The 19,226-nt window shown below is 61.8% G+C and overlaps 1 protein-coding gene and 1 long non-coding RNA gene across 2 annotated transcripts in view; one reads left to right on the top strand and one right to left on the bottom strand.

Moving 5' to 3' along the window:
* The window catches only part of SHANK3 (SH3 and multiple ankyrin repeat domains 3), a 133,321-nt gene extending 123,857 nt beyond the window's left edge, over positions 1–9,464 (top strand). Inside the window, 1 exon segment of the mRNA XM_068189315.1 lies at positions 8,735–9,464. Coding sequence (XP_068045416.1) covers positions 8,735–9,281 — 547 coding nt within the window. The 3' untranslated portion in view covers positions 9,282–9,464.
* Positions 9,465–15,903: 6,439 nt separating this feature from the next.
* On the bottom strand, positions 15,904–16,716 carry LOC137473555 (uncharacterized). Its single transcript, XR_010998868.1, has 3 exons — positions 16,585–16,716; positions 16,476–16,505; positions 15,904–16,420 (listed from the first exon to the last, which is right to left on the bottom strand). It is a non-coding gene; the product is annotated as an uncharacterized lncRNA (long non-coding RNA).
* Positions 16,717–19,226: the final 2,510 nt, after the last annotated feature.

Below are 19,226 nucleotides of genomic sequence, written 5' to 3'. Positions count from 1 at the left end.
ACGAGGAGGTGGCCAGGTTCAGGGAGGAGGTGACGAGGCTTGGGAAGGAGTGGGTGGGATTGAGCTGGAGGTGGCCAGAACTGAGGAGGAGATGGCCAAGTTTGGAGAGAAGGTGGCCAGGATTAGGAAGGAGCTGGCCAAGTTGGAGGAGGAGGTGGCCAGGATCAGGAAAGAGGTGCCACCCCAACATCTGGAGAGGAGGCCACCAGGATTGAGGAGGTGGCCAAATTTGGGAATGAAGTGGTCAGGATTGATTGGGTGGAGGTTCCAGGATTGATTGGGATGGAGGTGGCCAGGGTAGGGATGAAGATGGCCAAGCTGCCGATGGCCACAACCCCTGCGTTCTCCACCCTTCCTCCCACCAGGCTCCATGGATTCTGCTTCCTGTGGGAAGTGGCTTCTCCAGGGGTCCCCAGGCACTGTGGGATCTCCTGGATCCCCTCCCTCTGGGTTTCCATGGAATTTCTCCAGGTTCTCGAAGGACATCCAGCTGAGGCTGGGGACCTTCCCCACCAGCAGAGCCTTGGGAGAGCTCAGGGAGATTGAGCCGTGGAAAACCGGGAATTCTGGGGGCCTGCACTGAAAGGACCCTGCCAGCCCTTGATCCCAGATGATCCCGAGGTGCGGCAGGATCTGGGAAGGGTTTGATGCCTACAAGGAGACAGGGTCCCAGCACATGTCCTGTCCCGGTGTCACCGTGTCCCCGCGTCACCGCTCCGCTGGCTTCTCCCATCCCCGCATCACCCATCACCCTCATCCCAAGGAAACGGGCTTTTTGGGAAATCAGGCAAGAGCAGCGAGAGGTGCCTGGAGCTCCATGGGATGAGTTCCAGGTCCTGAAGGAAACTCCAAGTGGGAAGAGGGAAAGTGTCCCCATGTTCCCGTCAAAGAGGGGTTTGTCACCTTTTCCTTGAGGTGGGAATCATGGGAAAAGGGGTTTTCCTTGGAGAAGTCCAGAGGGATCCATTCCAGGAGGAGTTCAGGGAAGGAGGGAGTTCCGGATGTTCGGCAGGATCTGTCACGGGAAGAAATTGGCTTGGGAAGGCCCAGGGCCAACACTTGAGGAATTGGGAATTTTCCTATGGATTCCAGCCCAGAATTCCCTTTTCCTGCTGGGATCAGAGAAGGAAAAAGGGAGTTTTCGTTATAACATCCCTGACCCTGCCAGAGCTCCCTGCTGGAGCTTCCCGGACACCAGGATTGCTCCGGATTGTCCCTGCTCCGGGACAGAGCTCGGGGATAAATCCCAATCCCAAAACCACTCCGGACAAATCCCAGCTGGAGCCTGAGACCCCCTTGGGTCTCCTCCCCATCCCTGCTCCAGCCTGGTCCCCTTGGGATGTTTTTCCCAAGGGATAACCACGCGTCCTTCCCAAAAATTCCCAAATGCACATTCCCAAATGATCCCAGACTCTGCTCCAATGGCAGCTCCCAACTTTTGGCATTCCCGAGGTGTCCCCGCTCCTGGCACAGCTCCGGCATTTCCTGCCTCTTCCACTGCAGAAAGAGATAAAACTGGGAATAATCCAGGGGATCTGGGGCGTTTGGAGCCGCCATTCCAAACCTGGAAGCTCCTGGTCCTTATCTGGGTGGGATGAGGCCATTCCCTCCTTCCCAACAGCACAGCCCAGGGATCTTGGGGAACTTCCACAGGTTATACCTTCTGGGAAGCATCGAATCCCCGGGAACATCCCGTGGCTTTTGGGGGTGGCCGATGGCACCGTCACTGTCACCAGCCCTGGGGGGACATGGAAAAACTTGGGAATTTTGTGTCGGCTGCTCGGTGTTGTTTTGGCTGTGGGGCATTTTTCTCATGCATTTGTTGTTTCCTTCCTTTCCCAAATCCCTGCCTTGCCCAAATCCCTCTTTCCGATATCTGTGCCTTTCCCAAATCCCCATTCCTTCCCAAATTCCCCTCCTTTCCAAATCCCTGCATTTCCCATTTGCCTGCCTTTCCCAAATTCCTCTCTTTCCCAAATCCCTGCATTTCCCATTTGCCTACCTTTCCCAAATTCCTCTCTTTCCCATTTACCTGCCTTTCCCAAATCCCTGTTCCTCCCCAAATCCTTGCCTTTCCCGAATTCCTCTCTTTCCCAAATCCCCGCATTTCCCATTTCCCCGCCTTTCCCAAATTCCCACATTTCCCATTTCCCCGCCTTTTCCAAACCCCTGGTCCTTTCCCAAATCCCTCCCCTCTGTTCCCTCTTTTCCCAGCCCTCCCAGCAGCTCTGTCGCTGTCCAACCCTCCAGGCTTTGGCTGAATCCATGCAATTCCAACCGCCCCATTCCCGGCCGGCCACGCCCTCACCCATCCCGCGGGAACCACCCCGATCCCCCCCCAGCTCCCACCCCCTCCATTCCCCCATTCCCAACCCCCCCCCCCCCCCCCCCGCCCCAAACCCAACCGGGGGTCTCCACTCAGGGAACACCAAGGCCGGATCGATTCCCGCGGTTCCCCCGGCCCTGAATCCCTCGGGATCGACGTCCGGTGGCTTCTTTTCCGTGTGGCGCTTCCCGGACCGGAGCTAACATTTCTCTCATTGCCTCTTTTCCTGCTTCCATGTGCATGTCCCGCTGCTCTGTCCTAGATCCGCCTCTGGCCTCCGGAGGGTGGGCGAGTTGTGTAAGTGAGCACGTTCCCATTCCATAGCTCCATCCCACCGGGAATGTCCCATTCCTCACCTGTCTCTCCCCCTCCCCGCTGCGGCCCCGCTCCCGCCGGTGTTCCCAAGGTTTTGGGAGGTGGCCGGAGGGATCGGCGCCGGCTCCGGGATGTGCGCGTCCCTCGGGAGCATGGCCCTGTCCCTGTGCTGTGGTGGCGTGTCTGGCTCTTCCCGCTGGTGTTCCTGCTGAGGAAATTCCCATCGGGATCCCGGGGGATTGGGGCCATGGGGTGGGATAAGGGTGGGAGATCCCGGAGCAGCTCAGTCCTCTGGGAAGAGTGGGAGAGACACCAGGAAGTGGGAAAAGGATCCCAGGAAAGGTGGGAGAGATTCCAAGAAAGGTGGAAAAGGCCCCAGAAGGATGGAAAAGATCCCAGGAAGGGAGGGAAAGACACCGGGAAGTGGGAAAAGAGAAGGACACCAGGAAAGGTGGGAGAGACGCCAAGAAAAGTGGGAAAGGATCCCAGAAAAGGTGGGAAAAACACCAGGAAAGGTGGGAAAAGACCACAGGAAGGGTAGGGAAGGACACCAGGAAAGGTGGGAAAGACACTAGGAAAAGTGGGAAAAGGATCCCAGGAAAGGTGGGACAGATCCCAGGAAGGGTGGGAGAGATTCCAAGAAAGGTGGAAAAGACCCCAGAAGGATGGAAAAGATCCCAGGAGAGGTGGGAGAGACACTAGGAAAGGGGGGAGAGGATCCCAGAAAAGGTGGGAAAGACACCAGGAAAGGTGGGAGAACCCCAGGGAGGGTGAAAGACAACCCAGGAAGGGTGGGAGGGAATTCAGGAAGGGCGGAAAAGATCCCAGGAGATGGGAAAGGATCACAGGAAGGGTGGGAGAGATCCCAAGGATGTTGGAAGAGATTCCAGGGAAGCTGGGAGAGACCCCAGAAAGGTGGAAAAAGGATCCCAGGAAAGGTGGGAGACACCCAATGAAGGGTGGGAAAGACCTCAGGAAGTGGGAAAGGCTCCCAGGAAAGGTGAGAGAGATCCCAGGAAGGGGGAAAGGACCCCAGGAATGGTGGGAAAGGACCCCAGGAATGGTGGAAGAGATTCTGGGAAGGGTGGAGAAGACCCTGGGAAGGACCCTGGGAAGGGGTGAAGAGGATCCCCATTCCCATCCCAGCAAACCATGGATGCACCGGGATCCATCCGTGACTCCCCAGGGTTGGGAGGGGGTCCCAGGTCCCCCTCTGGAGCAAAAATTCCGTGAGACAGAGGAGGGAGAGCCTGGGATCCTGCTCCATCCCAATCCCCCAGGGAAGTCACCCGAGGCCACAGCAGGAAAACAGGGATACAGGGATTCCCCTTCTGCCAGCAATGATTCCAGGATATCCCGGTGGCTTCCAGAGCTTCTGGAATCCCTTCCTGAGCTGGAAGCACTCCCCAGCCTGGGATGGGACAGCAGCGGGATCCTGGGAAAAGCTGTTCCCACTCCAGCTCCCTTGGACTGGAAGGGGCAACCCATGGGATTGGGAAGGCCGGAGAATTCCCCCTGGGAATTTCCCAGCATGCATGGCCGGCTCTGTGCTCCTGGTTGTGCTTCCTCCGTGTTGTCCCCGTGTCCCGTCCTCGTGTCCCGTTCCGTGTGCGGAGCTCCGGCTCCATCCGTGTCCCAGCTCCCAGAGCTGTTCCCGGTTGATTTTTCCTTGTCCTTTTCTGCCAAGCGCTGAATTTCCGAGGCCGCAGCCCCATCCCGGGAGAGTGGCGCCGGATCCCGATGCTCCGGGAATGCCAGGGGCTGCTGGATGCCATTCCCAGGGATTTGCTCTGCTCCCGGGTGGGGCAGAGGCGTGGGATGCTCGGAAGCTCCCGGCCTGCTCCAGATCTTTCCGGGAACACCCAGAGCGGGGTCATTCCGGAGGCTCCTCTAGACCATGGGAGGCTCATCCCATCAGATCCGGTCGTGGATTCATTCTCTCAATCCTGGCACCGGTGCCACGGAAATTTGGGATATTTGGGGGACACCAGGGGGGAACCATCCCCTGTGTTGGCACTGGGGGCACTTGGATCATCCTATGGATCATTCCAGGGCTTATCCCAGGGCTCGTCCAAGGTTCATCCCAGGGTTCATCCCAAGATTCCTCAGAGTCCTCTTCCCTGGGCTCATCCCGAGGTTCCTCCCAGGCTCATCCCAGGGCTCATCCCGAGGTTCCTCCCAGGCTCATCCCAATGCTCTTCCCAGGGCTCATCCCAAGTTTTATCCCAAGATTCCTCCCAGTGCTCTTCCCAGGGCTCATCCTGAGGTTCCTCCCAGTGCTCATCCTGGGGCTCATCCCAAGATTCCTCCCAGGCTCATCCCGAGGTTCCTCCCTGGGCTCATTCCAGGGCTCATCCTGGGGCTTATCCCACAGCTACCGGCTTCAGGACAACAGGAATTCTGTGTCCTGCTCCCATACCTGATCCCAGATCCTTTGGGATGGCCACGTCCCATTCACTGGAGTGACTGGGATCAGGAAAACTTCAGGCAGTGTTTGATCCTCAGTAACAGTATCCCTGCCTTACTCCCAGTATCCTTGCCCCGGCTCCCAGTATCCCTGCCCCGGCTCCCAGGAAAAGCCAGGGGCAGGGTTAGGGTGAGGATTGGGATCAGGATCAGGGTTGGGATTGGGGTCAGAATCAAAGTTAGGGCTGGGATCAGGGTCTGGATCAAGGTTAGGATTAGGATCAGGATTGGGATCCAGATCAGGGTTAGGATCACCTGTGAACTGGGATCAGGATTAGGGTCAGGTTTAGGATCAGGGTTAAAGTTCGGGTCAGGTTTAGGGTTAGGACCGGGATCAAAATTAGGATCAGGGTTGAGGTTAATTTGGAGTCAAGGTTAGGGTCAGGTTTAGGTTCAAGGTTAGGATCAAGGTTAAGTTTAGGGTCAGATTCAGGTTAAGATGAGAGTCAGGATCAGGATCAGGGTGAGGATCAGGATTAGAGGCAGAGTCAAGGCTGGGATCAGGGTTAGGGTCAGGGTCAGGGTTGGGATCGGGATCAGGGTCAGGGTTAGGATCAGGATTAGGGACAGAGTCATGGCTGGGATCAGGTTTGCACTTGGGATCAGGGTTGGGATTAAGGTCAGGGTCGGGATCAGGGTTAGGATTGGGATAAGGGTCAGGGCTATGTTTGGGATCAGCTTTGGAGGAAGGTCCATCAAAAGGAAGATCCATAGGATCCATTGGAAGGAAGATCCATGGGAGGGTCACAGCAAGATCCATAGAAAGGTTGGGAAAAGGTCCTTGGGAATGTTGGAAAAACCTCCACTGGAGTGCTGGGGAACACCCCACAGGAAGGTCGGAGGAGATCTGTAGGAGGTCACAGGAAGATCCATGAGGAGGTCAGGAAATGTCCATAGGAAAGTCGGGAAGATCCATAGGAAGATTGGATGGAAGATCCATAGGAAGACTGGAAAAACATCCATAGGAAGACTGGGAGATTTGGAGGAAGATCCATGGGAAGGTTGGGAACAGGTCCATGCCTAGGCCAGAGGAAGGTGGGCGTGGTCACAGCCCCTTTGGAAGCTGCCCTGGGAATTGTGGGAGACAACTCCAAGGGTTTGAGGGCCAGCATGGAACACCGGAGCAGCTGCACGGGTGCCTCACCGAGGAACAGGGAATGATTCGAACTATCCCAGGAGTGATCCCAGCCAGCCCAGGAACGATCCCAGCCAGCCCAGCAATGATGCTGGGAATGATCCAAATTATCCCAGGAACAATCCCAGCGATCCCAGGAATGATCCAAACGATCCCAGGAACGATCCCAGCAATCTCAGGAATGATCCCAAGAACGATCCAAACTATCCCAGGAACAATCCCAGGAACAATCCAAATGATCCCAGGAATGATCCCAGTGACCCCAGGAACAATCCCAGGAATGATCCAAATAATCCCAGGAACGATCCCAGCCAGCCCAGCAACGATGCTGGGAATGATCCAAATGATCCCAGGAACAATCGCGGCCATCCTGGGAATGATCCAAATAATCCCAGGAATGATCCCAGCAACACCAGGAATGATCCAGATGATCCCAGGAACGATCCCAGCAATCCCAGGAACGATCCAAATAATCCCAGGAACGATCCGGGCTCAGGAGCTGCCCCAAGTGGGATTTGTGGGGTCAGAACCCACTGGAGGAGCTGCCCCATCCCAGCTCCTGGAGAAGCCTGGAGCACTGGGAATGCCACCCCTTGGAGCTGCCTGGAAAAGACCCCAGGAATGGGAAATGGAACTCCGCCCTCGCGTAGATCCGGGATTGCCTGGAGGGAAAAAGGATGATCCCAAAGGGTTCCTAAAGCCTGGAGAAGCTCCCTGAGAGCAGCATCCCAAAACGTGGGATGCTCCCTGAGGACTCAGCTGGGATCCGGAGATGCTGGGATTCCCGGCAGGAGAGGAAGGAGCCGGGAATCCAGGGCATGGATGGGATTCAGCTGCGGCTCTGTGCGGGAAAACGGACTGCCTGGAATTCCCAGCAGGAACCCGGCCACATCAGTGCATCCATAGGCTTGGGAGGAATACCCGGATCCTTCGGATTTTCCATGGCTGGTCCTTCCCAGGGTGTTCCAGCAGATCCAGAACTTTCTCTCCCAGATCCCGGTGGGACACGGCCACGTCCCCACACTTCCCATTCCGTGTCTCATTCCTCACAGACATCTGGCTTTTCCCTGTCAGAGATTCCCGGAGGTGATTCCTTCTCTGCTGTGCTAGGGAAGCAGAAAAACGGGGATTATCTGGAATGCAGCTCAAAAATGGGAATTATCAGGAATGCAGCTCATCCTGCAGATCTTCAGCCACATTCAGCTCATCCCTTCGGAGCCATGGATTTATGGGATCCTTGGAGTTCATCAACATTCCCAAAACCAGGAGGTGGTGTTCAAGGCAGTAGTGGATCCCAGCAGCACTCCAGAGTGTCCTGGTTTTCCAGGAGGCAGCTGAGATGGGAGGCCAAGCAGGGCAGTGGCAGGGAAACTGAGGCACTGGGATGTGGGAATTTTATGGGATAGTTCTGAGGACAAGTGGAGTGGCAGGGATGGGATGGGATCCATGGGATGGGATAGGATGGGATGGGATGGGATCCATGGGATGGGATGGGAGCTCAGAGCCCCTGCAGTGACACCCTGCCATGGCAGGGACACCTCCCACTGTCCCAGGCTGCTCCAGCCCCAGGGTCCAGCCTTTCCTTGGACATTCCAGGGATCCAGGGGCAGCCCCAGCTGCTCTGGCAATTCCAGCCCAGCCAGGAATTCCTAATTCCCAAGATCCCATCCATCCCTGCCCTCTGGCAGTGGGAGCCATTCCCTGTGTCCTGTCCCTGCAGGCCTTGTCCTCAGTCCCTCTCCAGCTCTCCTGGAGCTCCTTCAGGCCCTGGAATGTGCTGGAAGCTCCCCCTGGATCCTTCCCTTCTCCAGGGAAATATTCCCAGCTCCCCCAGCCTCTCCAGAACAGAGGACTCTGATTTTCTAGGATTCATCCAGGTGTCAGATCCCTTTCCTTTCCCACTCCCTGTCGATTCCACGGGGACAATGGCAGGATGGGGACAATGCCAAGGGGACAGCACCGCTTTGAGGAACTTTGTCCCCATCCAAGATTCCCACGGTGGCACAGCCAGGGGGTCCCACACGTCCCAGTGCCAAGGGGACACCGGCCCGGCCACCCCCGGGCTCCTCACGCCACACTGACCACCAGGTGGCCGTCACCAGGGCTGTCCAGAGGGTCCTCCCATCCCGGGAAAACGCCGGAAGGTTCCCTCTTATCCCAGCTTTTCTCCACGGGGTCTCTCCCATTCCAAGCGGGATCAGCACGGGGGAGGGGGCCGAGGCAGGACGAGGCGCAAGGTCCTTGTCCCCAGGGCTGGGGACATTTTGGGGGGGCGCAGAGCCGTGCCCGGAGGGCAGGACCGGCCGGGAATCCCCACCCTGGAGGCGCTGCCGCCGGAATCTTCGGGACATCCCCCCGGGATATCCCGCCCGAGCCGCGTCCCCACCCTGTCCCGCCCCCGATCCCGCTGGATGCGCGCCCCCATTCCCAAGCCTGGCCTCACCCCTTCCCTCTCCTCTCTTCTCTCCCCCGTCTCCCCGCTCTCTCCGCAGACTTTTCAGTAGTTTAGGAGAGCTCAGCACCATTTCCCAGCGCAGCTCCGGCACCACCTTCACCGTGCGGCCCGGCAGCCGCTACCCCGTCACCCGCCGCACGCCCAGCCCCGTCAAACCCGCGGCGCTGGAGCGGCCGGAGCCCCTCAGCACCGTCCGGCCCTACGGCCTGACGCCCCCCACCATCCTCAAATCCTCCAGCCTCTCCATCCCCCACGAGCCCAAGGAAGTCCGCTTCGTGGTCCGCAGCGTCAGCGCCCGCAGCCGCTCCCCGTCGCCGTCGCCGTCGCCGGGGCCGCCGCTGCACACGCTGCACCCGCCGCGGCCCTTCATGCAGAAGCCGCTGCACCTGTGGAACAAGTACGACGTGGGGGACTGGCTGGAGAGCATCAACCTGGTGGAGCACCGGGACAAGTTCGAGGACCACGAGATCGAGGGCACCCACCTGCCCGCCCTGACCAAGGAGGACTTCGTGGAGTTGGGGGTGACCCGCGTGGGGCACCGCATGAACATCGAGCGGGCGCTCAAGCAGCTGGTGGACAGCTGACCGCGTCCGGAGCCGCCGTGGGAAGGGCGGGGCGGTATTCCCAAGCCAAGAAAACCCACTTGGATTCTCCTTCTCCTTCTCCGAGCGCTGCACTGAGGGCGTGGAGCCGCCCCCCGGCTCCCGCCCGCTCCCGCCCCGGCCCCGCGCCGCCTCCGGCCCAGGAATGTTGCATGAAATTCCTCCTCGTCCCCGCCCTCCCGGAGAGTCTGGCCTGTAAATCGCTCCGTGCGCCCCGCCCGGGTGGCACCGGGGACAGGCAGGGACGCGCCGCGGTGCTGGCACCTCGGGGGCGGCCACGGCCTGGAGCCCCCGAGCCGCCGGGTGGCACCTGCGGGGCTGGCACCTCCCGGGCGGCCCTGCCAGGCTCAGAGGTGGCCCAAGATCCTGACAAGTCCCAAGTGTCCCTGCCGGGAGGTGGCCCCAGGTCCTGACACCCCCCAGGTGTCCCCGGCAGGGTCACAGTTGTCCCAGCCAGGCTTGGAGGTGGCCCCGGGTCCTGAACCCCGCCCAGGTGTCCCTGCCGGGGGGTGGCCCCGGGTCCTGAACCCCCCCCAGGTGTCCCTGCCGGGAGGTGGCCCCGGGTCCTGAACCCCCCCCAGGTGTCCCTGCCGGGGGGTGGCCCCGGGTCCCCTCCAGGTGTCCCAGTCGGGCTCGGAGGCGGCGGCTCCAGCGGGGCCATCCCTGCGGCGCTCCCGGAGAAAGGAAGGAACGGAGGAAGGAAGGAAGGAAGGAAGGAAAGGAGGAAGGAAGGAAGGGCCGGGAAGGCTCCAGCGGCGGCCGTGCCACCCCGAGCCGTGCCAGAAGAGCCCCCCCGCCAGTCGGACCCCCTCGGACTCTGAGCTGCTGCCCCGGCCGGGTGAGAGGGAGCGAGGAGCGCATGGATCGAAGCATGTTTGGGAATGTCGGGAGGCTGGGGGGGGGGACGAATCCCGCAGCAAAAAAAAACAAAAAAACAAAAAAAAAAACCAAAAAAAAATGCTTTGGCAACGTTTAGAGGGGAGGGGCGGGGGGGTGGGAAAGGTTTGATTTCCTCTGGGCTTGGGGTCTTGTTTTTCCAAAGTGGGGGGAAAGCATTGATGGGAAATTATTTAATCTCCGTGCATTTATCTAGAGAGCAGCTGATAAGCCCCACGAGATAACGAATTCCAGGATCCTCCCCCCCCACACCCCTTTCGGCCCCCCAAAATTCCTGCTCATCCCTCGTTTTGCATCTTTTTAAGCAGCTCTATATTTGGAAACAGAGAATATCTATATATCTATATCTCCAGAGCTATAGCCACCTGATTTTTGTTAGGGTTTTCCTAGAAAAATTCCTATCTCTGGACTGGAGGAGACGCTCCCAGGACGCCCGTGGCTCGTGGGAGTTTTTAAGCGACTGAATGAATGTGAAAAAGTCTTTTTAAACACACCACAAAAAAACCCTAAAATCCCCCCCCAAAACAGCTCCTTTCAGACTCTCTCTGGATTTGTAAAGATTCAGAGAAATCACAAAAACACACACACAAAAAACAAAAAAAAAAACCAAAAAAAAAAAAAAAACACAAAAACAAAAAAACCACAAACTTGTGTTTTGGGACACACCGAGTCTTCCAGGCACACAGCAGGGAGGTCCCCGGGGGTCGTGTCCCCAATTTTGGGGGTCCCAGGGCTGGTGGTGGCCACGGGGACAATGCCCGGAGGAGGGGATCTCGACCCCCGTGGCGGTGTCCCCGGTGCCACCCGCGTGTCCCCCGGGCTGGGGTGGCCAGGGCGTGCCCGGCTGGCCGGGAGGGGAGGGCTCGGTGGTCCCAAAAGCCGAGGCCCCCAGGAAGGCATTAAAAAAAACTCTTCTGGTGCTAAGAGGGGAGGACAGGGAGCTCCGTCCTGACCCTCAACATCTCCGAACCTTTCCGACCTTGCCAGGGAAAAGGGCCCGGAGCTCCCCCGGGACGGCCCCGGGGTGTCCCCTGTCCTATGTCGGGGTACCGGGACCTCCCCGGGATGTCCCCTGCCCCGTGCCGGGGCACTGGGAACTCTCTGGGATGTCCCCTGCCCTGTGCCAGGCACCGGGCTGTCCCCAGGAGGGTCCCCGGTGCCATCACCTTGTCCCCGAGCCCTCACCCCCGTGGCGACAGCCGCCGTTCCCCGGAAGCCACCGGGGGCGCGTGGCCTGTCCCCGTCCCCCGGCTGCCATCCTGCTGTCCGAGCCGGGAACGGGGAAGAGCCCGGAGCCGGCCCGGTGAGCGACGAACCGGGAAAAAAAAAATCCCGGGGATAAAACATCCGGGAATGCCGGGCTCGGTGAGCCCGGCCACGTCCCGACCCCTCCCCTGCGCCACCGCGGGTGCCACCGCGCCCGCCAGGTGTCCCCGGCCCAGCTCAGGTCCTGCCCCTCGGCCGTGTCCTCGCAGCCCCCGCGATGTCGCCAGTGTCCCGTCCCCGTCCCGCCAAGCCAGCGCCTGTGTCCCCAGATCTGCCCTGCCAGCCCCGCTGTGTCACCGAGTGCCACCCTCGCCCCCCAGATCCTCCGTGCCAAACCCCCCACGGTCACCTTCCCACAATCCGCCCTCCCGTGCCCCCTAAATCCAGCCCTGCCCTGTGCCCGCCCACCCCCATCCCCAAAATCCATCCCACCTATGCCTCCAAATCCATTTCCCCCCACCTTATCCCCAAGTTCCATCCCACCCTTATCCCCAAAATCCATCCCACCTATGCCTCCAAATCCATTTCCCCCCACCCATCTCCCCCAAATCCATCCCACCTGTGTCCCCAAATCCAGCCCCACCCTGTGTGCCATCTCCCCCAAATCTATCCCACCTGTGTCCCCAAATCCAGCCCCACCCTGTGTGCCATCTCCCCCAAACCCCTCCCACCTGTGTCCCCAAATCCAGCCCTACCCTGTGTGCCATCTCCCCCAAATCCATCCCACTTGTGTCCCCAAATCCAGCCCCATCCCCTCACCCATCCGGTGCCACCCTCGCCCCGTGCTCCCGCTGTGTCCGTCCGGCATTCCCGGGACACTCCGGGCACAGGGACGGGCTGGCAGCTCGCACCCCAAATCCCACCTCAGATCCCATCCCAGATCCCATCCCATCCCAATCCCGTGCCATCCTTCTGTGCCTCCCCTGCCCCCTCCGCTCCGTGTCCCCTCCGTCCCCTCCGTCCCCTCCGTCCCCGTCCCCCTCCGCCACCTCCCGCGAGCCCCGCCGCACATCCCGGGATCCCGGGGAGCTCCCGGCCCCTCCGCATCCCGCCGGGAATGTCGCATGCCGGAGTGTCGCATGCCGGAATGTCGCATGCCGGAGTGTCGCATGCCGGAATGTCGCGTGCGGGGATGTCGCATGGCGGGCGGAGCACGTCCCGGTGCCATGGCGCGGGCTCCCTCCCCAGCTGTGGGATTGGGGAATTCCCGGGAATTCCTTTGGCTGTCCCTTCCCGGGGCTGCTCCCCTGGGGGATCCCCGTGGGGACGCGCCCGTGGCCGTTTCGGCCGCGCCACCCCGCACCTGGCACCTGGCTGTCCCCGCCTTGGGGACACGGGGGTCCCCTCGGAGCCCCCCGCGAGCGCTCGGCTTGGCCAAGCCCCTGCACGGCCACCGCTGGTCCCGGCTGCGCCACCAGCGCGCCCTTGGTGCTGGCCCTCGGCACGCCCTGGCACTGCCCAGCCTGGCACTGACCACTCGTGCCTGGCACTGACCACCCCTGCCTGACCACCCTGACCACCCTGCCTGGCACTGACCACCCCTGTCTGACCACCCTGCCTGGCACTGACCACCCTGACCACCCTGCCTGACCACCCTGACCACCCTGCCTGGCACTGACCACCCCTGTCTGACCACCCTGCCTGGCACTGACCACCCTGACCACCCTGCCTGACCACTCTGCCAGGCACTGACCACCTCTGTCTGACCACCCTGACCACCCTGCCTGGCACTGACCACCCCTGCCTGACCACCCTGCCTGGCACTGACCACCCTGTCTGACCACCCTGCTTGGCACTGACCGCTCTGCCTGACCACCCTGCCTGGCACTGACCACCCTGACCACCCTGCCTGACCACTCTGCCAGGCACTGACCACCCTGCCTGACCACCCTGACCACCCTGCCTGGCACTGGCCACCCTGCCTGGCACTGACCGCTCTGCCTGACCACCCTGCCTGGCACTGCCCACCCTGACCGCCCACCTGACCACCCTGCCTGGCACTGCCCACCCTGACCGCCCACCTGACCACCCTGCCTGACACTGACCACCCTGACCACCCTGCCTGGCACTGACCACCCTGCCTGGCACTGCCCACCCTGACCACCCACCCTGACCACCCAGCCTGGCACTGACCACCCTGCCTGGCACTGACCACCCTGACCACCCTGCCTGGCACTGCCCACCCTGACCGCCCACCTGACCACCCTGCCTGACACTGACCACCCTGACCACCCTGCCTGGCACTGACCACCCTGCCTGGCACTGCCCACCCTGACCACCCACCCTGACCACCCAGCCTGGCACTGCCCACCCTGCCTGGCACTGACCGCTCTGCCTGACCACCCTGCCTGGCACTGCCCACCCTGACCACCCACCCTGACCACCCAGCCTGGCCACCCCTGCCTGGCACTGCCCTCTCTGCTTGGCCACCCTGCCCTCCCTGCCTGTCCCTGCCCTGTCCCTGCTGTCCCTACCCCCCGTCCCTCCCCTTCCCCGCCCTCCCCAGCTCCCCGCAGCCCCCGGCAGCCCCCGGCGCTCTCGGTGTCCCCCGGGTGGCACCGGTGTCCCGGTGCCCCCGCGCGGAGCCCCCCGTGTCCCCTCCGGGCTCCGCCAGCGCCGCCCGCCCCGGGCGCGCCCCGCGGCTCCACGGGCACGGGTGGAAGGTGATAGTGGTGGCCTGAGCGCGGGCAGCCCGGCGCCGTCCCGCCGGGCGTCCCCGGGTCTCCGCCCCTTTCCGCAGCTGTTTTTTGGGGCCACACTGCGACGGAGACCCCCCGCCCGCGGCCGCCTCTCGCCGCGAGAGGCCGAACCCGCGGAGCGCAACCGCTCCGCTCAAGCTCGCTCTGGGACCGGAGAGCTGTGCGCCTTCTCGCCATTTCGGAGGAGCCTTCCTCTCCCTTTTCCTCCTCCTCCTCCTCCTCCGCGCCCCCCGAGGGCGGAAATGGCGGTGCCCGCTCCGCGCCCGCGGAGCCGCGGCCGTGCCCGGCCGGCACCCCCAGCTCCCGCTGAAGCAGCTGCAGCCGTACCTGTGTTGGCGAACACTGAGTGTCACCCGCCCCGCGGGGACACCACGGCTCGTCCCAGTCAGGCCCCACGCCAGAGAAGGCGACTTCCACCCGCGCTGCCCGTCCCGGGAGCGCCCGGGGCTGCCACCAAGCTGCCCCTGTGTCTCCGCAGCCTCCCCGTCCTGCTGTCCCTGTCCCCTGTCCCGTTTATCCCTGTGCCACTCATCCCTGTCCCCTGTCCCGTTTATCCCTGTCCCGTTTATCCCTGTGCCACTCATCCTTGTCCCGTTTATCCCTGTGCCACTCATCCCTGTCCCCTGTCCCGTTTATCCCTGTCCCGTTTATCCCTGTGCCACTCATCCCTGTCCCCTGTCCCGTTTATCCCTGTCCCGTTTATCCCTGTGCCACTCATCCCTGTCCCCTGTCCCGTTTATCCCTGTGCCACTCATCCCTGTCCCCTGTCCCGTTTATCCCTGTCCCGTTTATCCCTGTGCCACTCATCCCTGTCCCCTGTCCCGTTTATCCCTGTGCCACTCATCCCTGTCCCCTGTCCCGTTTATCCCTGTCCTGTTTATTCCTGTGCCACTCACCCCTGTCCCGTTTATCCCTGTGCCACTCATCCCTATCCCCTGTCCCGTTTATCCCTGTGCCACTCATCCCTGTCCCCTGTCCCGTTTATCCCTGTTCCGTTTATTCCTGTGACACTCACCCCTGTCCCCTGTCCCGTTTATCCCTGTCCCGATCATCCCTGTGCCACTCACCCCTGTCCCCTTGTCCCGTTTATCCCTGTCCCCTGTGCCACTCATCCCTGTCTCCTGTCCCGTTTATCCCTGTCCTGTTTATCCCTTTGCCACTCATCCCTGTCCCCTGTCCCCTGTGCCACTCATCCCTGTCCCCAGCCCCGCTCATCCTTTGTCTCCTGTGTCACTCATCCTGTCCCCTGCCCCGCTCATCCCCATTCCGTTCATCCCTGTCCCTTTGTCCTGTTTGTCCCTGTCGCCTGCTCCGCTCATCCTTACCTCCGTGCCGTTCATCCCTGTCCCCAGCCCCTCTCATCCCTGTCCCCAGCCCACTCATTCTTGTGCCCCCTCCGCTCATCCTGTCCCCTGCCCTCATCATTTCTGTCCCCTGCCCCGCCAATCCCTGTCCCCTGTCCTGCCCGTCCTTGTCCCCTGCCCATCCCTGTCCCCTGTCCTGCCCGTCTCTGTCCCCTGCGCTGCCCATCCTCGTCCCCTGCCCATCCCCTGCTGCCCATCCTTGTCCCCTGTCCTGCCCATCCCTGTCCTCTGCGCCACTCATCTCTGTCCCCTGCCCCGCTCTCCTTTGTCCCCCGCATTGCCCACCCGTGTCCCCTGTCCCGCTCATCCCTGTCCCCCTCATTTCCCATCCCTATCCCCTACACTGCCCACTCGTGTCCCCTGTCCTGCCCGTCCCTGTCCCCTGCGCTGCCCATCCTTGTCCCCTGCCCATCCCTGTCCCCTGCGCTGCCACAGTGATGTGGCAGAGCTGGACAAGGGACTTCCAAAAGGCCATCAGGGTCCCCGGGCGAACTGGCTTCACCTGGGGCGGCCCCTCCAGCTGCCAGCACAGACCCCCGGTGTCCCCTCCATGTCCCCCGTGTCCCCCTGCTGCCCCTCTGCACCCCCAGCCTGTGCCCCACGGTGACACCGGCTCTGGGGTGGCCCCGTGCCCACCGTCAGGGTCACCCCCGCAGTGCCACCGCCAGGACCCCAGGGTGCCCCTCAGCCGCGGTCCAGTGCCGTGGCCGTTCCCAAAGCGCTGCCGTCCCCTTCCCGCGGGGACAGAGCGATTCCCGATGTCCCCAGCTCCCGTCCCTGCTCCGGCCACGCCACCAGCCCGCTCCAGACATCTCCAGAGCCAGGGCCACCTTGCCTTTGGAAAAGCCATCCGGGAGAAGGCAGAGCGGGAGCCCAGCTGACCCCTGACCCCGGCCTGGCCCCTCGGCCGCGCTGACCCCTGGTCACACTGACCCCTCGGCCACGCCAACCCATCGGCCGTGCTGACCCCTCGGTCACCCCTCGGCTCTGCCAACCCCTGGGTCACGCCGACCCCTCGGTCACAACAGCGCATCGGCCATGCCAAACCTTTGGCCACACTGACCCCTCGGCCACGCCAATCCCGGGGTCACACTGACCCCTCGGCCACGCCAATCCTGGGGTCACACCGACCCCTCGGCCACGCCAACCCATCGGCTGTGCTGACCCCTCGGCCACATTGACCCCTTGGCCACGCCAACCCCTCGGCCACGCCAACCCATTGGCCGTGCCAACCCCTTGGCCATGCTTTGGCCACGCCAACTCATTGGCCAGGCTGGCCCCTTGACCACACGGATCCCTTGGCCACGCCAAGCCATTGGCCGTGCCAAACTCTTGGTCAGTCCTCAGACCCATGGACCCCTGAGCCACACTGACCCCTGAGCCACACTGACCCCTCAGCCGTGCTGACCCTTTGAGCACCCTTGGCCATGCCAAGCCCTCGGCCACGCCAACCCACCGGCCGTGCCAACCCCTTGACCACCCCTTGGCCCCTTGGCCACGCCAACCCATCGGCCATGCTGACCCCTTGGCCACGCCAATCCATTGGCTGTGCCAAGTCCTTGACCACGCCTCAGCCCTTTGGCCATGCCAGTCCTTCGGCCATGCCAGCCCCTCGGCCGTGCCGACCCCTTGACCACCCCTTGGCCCTTTGGCCATGCCAACCCATCGGCCATGTTGATCCCTTGGCCAAGCCAACCCCTTGGCCATGCCAACCCATCGGCCATGTTGATCCCTTGGCCAAGCCAACCCCTTGGCCGTGCCAACCCATCAGCCATGTTGATGCCTTGGCCATGCCAACCCATCGGCCGTGCCGACCCTTTGCGCCCCTTGGCTACACCAACCCCTCGGCCATGCCAATCCACTGGCCATGCCAAGCCTTTGACTGCCCTTCGGCCATGCCAACCCCTTGGCCGTGCCAATCCATTGGCCGTGTTGACCCCTTGGCCATGCCAAGCCATCGGCCACGCCAAGCCCTTGACCACCCCTTTGCCAGGCAAACCCACTGGCCGTGCCAACCCCTCGGCCACACCAACCCATCAGCCATGCCAAGCCCTTGACCACCCCTCGGCCGTGCCAACCCATCAGCCGTGCCGGCCCCTTGGCCACGCCAGCCCCTCGGCCACGCCAACACATCGGTCGTGCTGACCCTTTGACCACCGCTTGGCCTCTCGGCCACGCCGACCCCTTGACCACGGCTCGGCCACGCCAACCCCTCGGCCGTGCCGCTCCCCGGCCACGCCGCCCCCGGGGCGCGGCGGTTACTGTGATTCCTCTCATGGCTTCTACACCACTCGGGTTTTTCCGCTGTACAAAGGGAGACACTTTTCCTTTTCTTTTCCCCCCGCTTCCAAAGGGGATTTTTTTCCCCCCGAGCTGTCGATATTTTTCCGTTGTCCAGCCCGGCGCCATCGCCCCCCTCCATCTGCCCGTCCGTTCCCCCGACTGTGACAAAGAGCAGAACCCCCTCGGGTCACTCAGCTCCCGGGGGGGCGACGGCCCCGCCGGCCCCATCCGTGGCGGGGCCGCCATCCGGCCGGCCGGCCGCTGTCCGGCCACGCGCTCACCGCCCATGCATGTGCCACGCCCTCACGCCCGCTGCATGTGCACAGCCCAGCCCCGCCACACTCTCGGTTCCGTCCCCCCAGCCGGACTCACCTGTGGGTTTTCGTTCCGTTTTTAATTTCCCAGGGTCAGTTTGACTTCACCCTTAATTTTGTATGGATTTTCGGAGGAGCTTTCTCCTTCTCCGGAGTCACGGAGGTGCGGCCATTCGCCTCCCGCCCTTGACGTTGTGATACACATCCCCCACAGAGATCTATGTTTCTTATATTATATTATTATTATTAATTATTATTATTATTATGTAATAAATTTATAAGAAAGCTCCGCCTGGTCCTGTGGTTGCTCGGATGCCGGGGTGGTCCCGGCCAAGGGGAGACAACGGGAGCCCCCAAGGCACAGACCCCCATGGGTGACTTTTGGGGTGTTCCTGGAGGAGTCTTGGGGTGTCCCCAGTTGAATTTTGGGGTGTCCTCAGCTGAATTTTGGGATATTCCCGGATTAAATTTGAGGTGTGATAGATGACTTTTGGGGTGTTCCTGGAGGAGCTTTGGGGTGTCCCCAGTTGAACTTTGGGATGTTCCCAGTTGAATTTTGGGGTGTTCCCTGCTGAATTTTGGGGTGTCCCCTTTGAATTTTGAACTTTGGGGTATCCATGGCTGAATTTTGGGGTGTCCCTGAGTGAGTGCCAGATGACTTTTGAGGTGTTCCTGGATGAGTTTTGTGGTGTTCCTGGATGAGATTTAGGGTGTCTCTGGGTAAATTTTGGGGTTTCCTGACTGAATTTTGGGCTGCTCCTGGATGAGTTTAGGGTTGCCCCTGGGTGAGTTTTGGGGTGCCCTGGCTCCCACAGGTGCCACTCCAACGGCACGATGCCGCTGTCCCCATTGTCACATCCCCAGCAGGTCCCGGCCACCTGCTGGTGTCCCCAGGGCTGGGGAGGGACACTCGGGAGGTACGTCCAAGGGACAAAGGGTCAGGGAAGGGGCTGGGGGTCCCCACTTGCCTGGGTGTCCCCAACTCCCCTGGGTGTCCCACCACTGCCCCAACAATTGTCCAAAACACTGTCCCAGCAGTGTCCCCGACTCTGTCCCCAGCAGTGTCCCTGACTCTGTCCCAGCAGTGTCCCCACCCCTGTCCCA

The sequence above is a fragment of the Anomalospiza imberbis genome, chromosome 5 (genome assembly GCF_031753505.1).
Source record: "Anomalospiza imberbis isolate Cuckoo-Finch-1a 21T00152 chromosome 5, ASM3175350v1, whole genome shotgun sequence".
Classification (NCBI taxonomy): Eukaryota; Metazoa; Chordata; class Aves; order Passeriformes; family Viduidae; genus Anomalospiza; species Anomalospiza imberbis.
This window is presented reverse-complemented; position numbering and strand designations above follow the sequence as displayed.